Genomic DNA, 7112 nt, shown 5'->3' with positions numbered 1-7112 from the left:
CCTGCGGGGTGCCCCCTCCGGGCAGGACGCAGGAGGAGGAAAGATGGGCGCTCTGCTTCTCGTAGGTGGCACGTTCTTCCTTTTGTTCTTCTCTCTGGCGTCGGCACCGGCTCTTCGGCCGTTCTTGGCCCGTCATCCGTTGTTCTCGTGGGTACCCTGGTGGCCTCCTGCCAATGCTTTTTGGCGAGTCTGGCTAACGCAGTGGACTAAGAAGCTTCTTCCGCTACACTTGATGGTATACGTTGCCATTCCCCTATTGGGAAAGGTCAGAACTTGGCTGAGACCTGTGAGACCTACTTCAACAGCGATGTTAGTAACGCTGCTGGTGTATTACTGAACCAGCCGTTACTTGAAAGACAATCAATTCCTTTACTATTCCTGCTTGAGTATCTAGTCTTGTGTGTGTGTGTGTGTATATATATATATATATTTTATCCTAAAGCTTTTGACCATGGAGGTTTTGGAGTGCTGGGCACTGTTCCAACAAAGTTGCTCAGGCTGTTTACCCTTTACACAAGTCTGTTTGCTGAGTCAAGACATGAGAGCTCCCATGTTCTGCAAAACTTCTGCTGCAGAAAGGAGGGAAAACTCAGAGTATTGAGATAGGTGAAATCTGGGGATTTTATGTCAGAGGAGGAAAGGTATTTCCTTGGAAACTGAGACCTGCTCAGAACCTGCTATTTCTCAGCAGGAGAATGGCTGTAGTGAGATCACTACTGATGAAGTAAGGTTTAGGTGCTAGCTTAGGTCCCGTACTTGGGGCGTTTGGACAGGTCATCCTTTCTGATGTTGTTTGGTGGCTCTTTAGTACCCTATCATGACCCTCTGCATGTGCGTTAACCAGCCTGCTTTCCTGAAGCCAGAGAAGTGCTTCTAGAAATTGTGGTTGGTAGCCAGGGTCATGGGGCACCTGTGTCCTGGAGCGTGCATGCTGGCTCAGGCACGTCACTAATCTGGCGCTGGCGGCATAGCAGGCTGCCAGGATGGCTGGGACAGGCTGGCATCTGGCTATTGGCAGGTGCCTGCTGCCTGCATGCGAGATCCATAGGAACTAGGCAGGCAGCAGGGTGTACCATGCCCACGGTTGCACTGCAGATGCCTGCCAAAAGCTCTACAGATGTAGCTGGAGTGGGTGGCAGGTGGTCTTTAACACAAAACATGCGGTGGCCAAAAAGCTGGCTTCCTGCCTGGGCAGTGGTGACCAGCGGTTCTCTGCCAGCCTTTATCAGAGGTCCCTGGGCTAACAAAAGATGTGATGCCTTGCAAGGGGACACCAGAATGCCAGGGAAGGGGAGCTGTGCTTCTACCTGTTTTCTAGACCTGGTCAGAAATTGAGAGCAGAGTTCCAGCTCCCTCCTCTTGTCGCGCTGGGCAACTTGCTTAATCTCTGAGCCTTGTGTTCCCCTACCTGTAATGCTTCTCTCCCTGTACTTGGTGAGCTTGGCAGATCAAGAGCACCGTTCAGGCTCTAGTGTTGGTCCATCTTTGCGTGCTGGCTAAGGAGAGGGAACTAGAAGCAGGGAAAGAAATAATAAAAGCTTCTGACTGCGGCAGGTAAAAATGCAGGGAAGGCATTTTCCAGTCTTTTCTCTAATGCTGTAGTGCTCCTTGAATATGTCAGCCTTCACTCGAAGGAAGGCTTATCAGATGAGACCAGACAGGGTTGGCATGAACTCAGGAAACGGAAATTTTGGAAGATGCCTGTGTTAGTGCACAGCTTCTGTCTGGGGGGGGGGGGGGGCAAACTGAACAGGGGGGCAAACCAAACACTTTCATGTTTTTCACTGGCTGATCTCTAGCGTAACTATTGCCATAGTGTGGAAGTTGCTTTGCTGTTGAAGTTTTAACATCTTTGCAGTGTTAGAGGCATTAAAGAACTACCCATTTCCTATCAGAAAGAAGGCTTATGAGTATGCCAGTCCAGCCTTGAAAGGAAGAGTGGTCATTGAGAGGACAGATGTGTGTTCATCTCCTCTGTAGAGGAAAAAAGAGAAGAGTAGATTCTCAGAACACTTCTTCCTAGAGCCACAGTACTGTTAATTCGTATGCCAGTTGCTCCAGGTCACTTGATGTCTCCTGACACAGAAGCGATGGCTGCCTGCCACTGAGGAAGTAGCAGAGTGGAGGGGGAAAAAAAAAAAACAAACCAACAAAAAACATATGGCTGACTGTCTGCTGAATCACTTACAGCTGTAGTGTTGCTGAACAGCTGCTAAAGGCTGGATGGGTACTGCTACATCTGGTAACCTGTAAAGATCCTAAAGCCCTCTAATACCCTGTGATACCCAAGAGTGAGCAGAAAATTGGTTTGTAATGGTTTGTTTGTACATGGGGTAAAGTACTTGCTTAATGTCAAAGTTTCCCATTCTCAGGCTGCAGCACAATGGAATCCCATATCTCATCTCTTGCTGAGTAGCCAGCCCTTGGGGCATCTCTCTCTGATCTACCTCTTACACCTGCCTTTTAGACAGCTTCATTTCTGCTTCAGAGAAGACTCAAGTTAATTACGGTCTTGCATACATGATACTCTTTAAATGTCTGCATTAGTGCTGACACTGTATACGGTAAACAGCCTTAGAAACTGTAGCTCCTAACATATCTATGGAGTGAGTTCAGGTCAGTCTGGTTGGGGATTAATTTCACTCACTGGCCTTCAATCCTGTTCTGTAGGAGTTGAGAAATAGTTTAGGTCTTGGGTTCCCTGTGGAGATGGATCTGGAGAGGTGAGCCTGGCCCATGAGGCTTTCTAGATCTCATACTTCTGCCTGTGTCCCAGTCCCCTTTGTGACTTAGGTTTAAGTGACTTTTTAAATTGTCTTTCTGACTTTTCTGCCTTGTGTGCTCTGCAGATATAATGGCAGAAGTTAGTCAGGCTTTTCTAGTTAGACTCTGCCCACGCCCCCAGCTAGTTATGGGAGTGCTCCCTTTTACAGCAAACTTAAATTCAGGTGAACAGGATTTCTTTCCTGAAGATGGGCAGCTCTTCCTGGAGCTTATGTCCCTCAGACTCTTTTGAGCAGGGTTCAGTTGCAGTTGGAGCAGCAGCTGCCGTTCTCCTGTCCTGTCTTCCCAGTCTGCATTCCCAAAGAAAAGACTGAGGGTCAGGCTAGTGAAAAAGTTGCTATTGTCCTCTGTTTTGGTGACTTCTGCTCACCTCCTTTCCTTTGTTCCCCAAAGATTCTCCACATTAGAAAGATTCACCAGCTTTCTATGGCCTGATTTGGGCCCACAGGCAGGATCGTAGGGCTTGGGGGGGGGGGGGGGGGAATTTTGATGTCCTAGACTGACCACCTCTGCCCCCTGTTTTGCTGAAGTTACATCATCTAGGGCTGTAAGCACCAGTTGGATGTTCTGGGTGGTATGTCAGGAAGCTCATCAGTAGCACTGAAGGAGCTCGGAGATCTGAGGCCTTCCTGTTGGTTCTGAACGTAAGTGACTCTTGAGCTCTTGACCTGTTTCTTACATATAACTGTAACGAATCGCAGATGCTTTTATGTCTCCGCTGAGTACTATAATAACCAAGTCTGTCATAGGATTTTGTCCTTCTTCAAAACCATAAGATACTAGGTTGACTGTAGCTGAGACTGATTCTGCACTAGTGTGATTAGAATTTGACTTTATAAATGTATATATGCATACCTATCTACTTTGGGCTGGGTGGGTGTGGGGTTATTTAAAATAATGCCTAATAAACTGATTTGAAGGGATTTATTGAACAGGAGTGTGTGCTTCTTCCAATGAATGATGTTGCTTAAGGTTAGTATTTGGTGACGGGATTTTTGTTGGCAATGCTTGTGGTTAGTTTTTTTCTCTCCTCATTTTGTTCAGAGTTCTAGCCCCATTATTGAAGCTTTGATCAAACATCAGAGTATTACCATTCCTCTAAACACATGAATGAATCTCACAGCTCAGTTGAAGGCAATAAATACAGCTTTTCTTCTGTTTCTGCTGTCTCTAGTTCAAGAGGTGATGGGTGTTACTGTTAGTGGATTGTGGAATTTTTTGCCTTACAGTAGAGGAAATGAGATGGTGTTGTCTTGCCCAGTTTGGAGGGAATTCTCCAAAAGGCAGCTTCTGAAGAGAGCCACGTTTACTTCTTTCCTGCTGTCAATACAAATAACAAGCACTCTTTTTTAAACTTCTGAAACTTTTACTGCAACAAATTTCTCTTACTTTCTCCTCAATTTTTGAACACTCTTGAAGGACACTGAGGTTTTGCACTAATATTTTATGAGAATCTAGAAGATGACACTGAGGTTTTGCACTAATATTTTATGAGAATCTAGAAGATGAACAAAATCTACTGTTTCCTGACTAAACCCTTGCTGCTTTCTCCCTGCATGTTGAAATGGTTTGATCCTTTGGCAGTAAGGTTACCCTTATTACATGGACTTTATAAATATTGTCAGTGTTACCTGTGAGCAGAGGCAGCCAGTGTCTGTGTCTGGTATTGCATGCCAGCTGTCTGAAGGAGCATGGGGATTGGCTCACAGGAAGCCTTGAAACTTGTCCAGTATTTTTTTTTACCGAAAGAAGTGCTGATATTCTCAACCGTGAACCAGGCACCTTCTAGAAATGGAAATTAAGGCTGCGATTCACTGTGGAACTAGTAGTAAGCTCTTTTTCTGGTAACAAAGACTGGCTGGTGTTAGGTTATGTATATTTATAAGATCTTAGATTTCTCGGACTGGTGTGTCTCAGTCTAGTCCTGGTCAGTAGTCTAGAACAGGATGTAGTCCATCTTGGCTCTTGGGCATATATTAACCTAAATAAAGTAAAATAGTATCGTTTTGGTGGCATGGAAGGCTTTATATCCAGAAGGAGAATTATTTCAAGCCTTAGTCTGGGAAGTTGGCACTTTCAGAGGCTTTTTTCCTAAAGGAGGGCAGTTTGAATGCCTCAGGCATTTTCTTTAAATCAGCATGTAAGAAAGGAATTGATGTGCCTAAGGCTCAGTAGTGGTTAGTGGTGCATGTTAACTTGCAGGATCAAATGCTGAAGTTCACTGATCCCATGATTCAGATTTTTCTCCACTGTGTCACCAGACAATCAACTCTAAGCTGCATCTGTTTTGTGTGCATTTGTCAGGAGGAGGAGGATGAGGCCAAGGGACCCTTTCCAGGCGTAGCATAATTCAGTAATGGGAAGAGCTTGAATCTGGCTGCAAAATGGTGACGAGAAAAACAAATACTAGGAAAAACCCCACGCTTTCCTAGACTTCAGCCAGATTTTTGTCTTCAATGGAAAGGAACCAGGCAGGCTGCATGACCAGCTAGCTGGAGTAGGAGATATGTGCTTACTGCTTCCACTTCACATTTAATAATTTCTGAAACAAAAAGCCTGTTGGAAGGCTTCCTTGTGGTTTAAGTGTTGTATTTTGAAGGTTGCTGTGTGCATTTTATCTGGCATCAATATAGTTGTGCATGCATCGCTAATTTAGTTCAGGTGGGAACTTGTGAGATTTTGGTCTCTTCAAGGGTAGAGAGGCTTCTGCAAGTGTTCCTGTATAAAGCCTTTTCTTAAGTTGTGTTCAGGGTCTTTTGTTGATGGCACCATGAAGTCCTTTCACCCTTGGTGTCCCTAGAAGTATATATCCTGGGAACTGGAGTGTTTTCTGTTACTTTGTGTGGCTTTCAAGCTTATGGAATTGCAGACAGTCCAATAGAGATGAGTTCTGCTTACTTTACTGGATCTGAGCTGTGGAGGGCAGGGCAGAGGGAGGTTTAGGTAATGTGGGAAGAACAGGGTCAGGAGACCCTCCACTGATCTTGTGCAATACCTCTGCTGCATTTTTTTTAATCCTGTTTATACAAGTCATCCTCACTTTGTTTTGCAGCTTCTTTTTTTTGCGATGATAGTGGGACGTGTGTCTTGCCCTTACAAGAGACTGTTTCCTGATTTTTTTATTTTTTTCTCTCTAACTTACATGATCTGCAGCTTTGAAGAGGATTCCAGTCTTGTGACCCACAGTACTCGGTTTCCTGAAGAAAGTCCAGTCTACTGTGCCATCACCTTCACCAAAGAACATGGAGAAGTTGGTATCAGAAAAGCCTGTTTCTAAGGTACTCATTGGTCTTTGGGGAATACTATTTGCTTGTCTTTCTGTCACCAGAATTTGGGAAAGCCCTGTTTTCAGAGGGATTTCTAGGGGTTTTTTTGCTGGAATGTTGTGGAGGTAGGTGCTATTGAAACCAGTGGCTTTTTTGGAAGAGTTCTCCTTTATGACCACAAGTAGCAATGCAGAGTCTTTTTGCACCTTTTTCTAATTATTCACCGAGTAGCCTTACTCTGTTCTTCTCTGCTTGGAACAGGGAAGTTTTATTTCAGAGAGCTGTTTTTTGGTATGGGAGGGGTGTCTCCCATGAGACTAGTCCTGTTTTCTTGATATTTATGGAAGCTAGTTACAGGAAGCACATGCTTCAGTGTGTTTAAGTTACCTTCATTTAAGGCATTGTATTGAGCTTTGGCACTCAGTGTTGCAGTGCAAGATTCTTGTTTTGGTGATAAGGATTTGGCAAATAAAATTATGCTGAAATGCTTTCCCATCTTCACAGTACTGTGGAAACATCAACTAACCATTAAAATATCCATTTGTTGTGACCTTTTTCATATAAGGGAAAAACAAGACTGGGACACTTGAGGATGGGATTAATCAAATTGAGGCATCCTATGCTCTTTCCCGTAATACCTGGGTCTTAGGTAGAGTGACAGGATCTCTTATAGTGGCAAAACCTGTTCTTGGGTGTTAAAAGCTGCTTGTTGCCATTGCTCCTTTTGGCTTATAGGCAATGCTGCTCTCTTGAAAATTGCCACCGGTGTAGCTTGTGTTCAGGCTTCCCTCAAAAGAACTGTATGCTGAAACACTAGACTGGAAATAGTTATGTTGGTGAAGGGACAGAGACAAGAATCAGGACTTACTAGTAACGTGATTTTTAGCTATTGTAGGGGGGGCAATGATGTGAATGGGGGGTTTCCTATGGTGCAGAGCTTGAATAACTTTGACAGTCTCAATAGATGCTCTGACCTTGTTACAGCAGGGCATATGAATCACTCTGTTTGGTTTTGGGTTCCCCTCCACCTTTTTTTATAATTTTTTTTTTCTCCTCCTTCCC

General features: G+C 44.5%; 1 protein-coding gene across 5 annotated transcripts in view; it reads left to right on the top strand.

Annotated features, from left to right (window-relative positions):
• Positions 1–7112, top strand: part of LOC104128196 (cystathionine beta-synthase-like protein) — a 28370-nt gene that overhangs the window by 853 nt on the left and 20405 nt on the right. For 2 of the 5 annotated variants that reach the window (XM_035896363.1, XM_035896362.1), the window contains exons 1-2: positions 1780–2306; positions 5938–6062. In XM_035896363.1, coding sequence (XP_035752256.1) covers positions 6027–6062 — 36 coding nt within the window. In that variant the 5' untranslated portion in view covers positions 1780–2306; positions 5938–6026. Of the gene's footprint in view, positions 1–1779; positions 2307–5937; positions 6063–7112 lie in introns of those variants that run through there. The other 3 variants (XM_035896361.1, XM_035896359.1, XM_035896360.1) reach the window with 3 other exon arrangements.

This window comes from Egretta garzetta, unplaced genomic scaffold, assembly GCF_000687185.1.
Source record: "Egretta garzetta isolate BGI_Z169 unplaced genomic scaffold, ASM68718v1 scaffold45, whole genome shotgun sequence".
Taxonomy (NCBI): Eukaryota; Metazoa; Chordata; class Aves; order Pelecaniformes; family Ardeidae; genus Egretta; species Egretta garzetta.
Note: the sequence above shows the minus strand (reverse complement) of the source record. Positions and strands in the feature narration are given on the sequence as shown.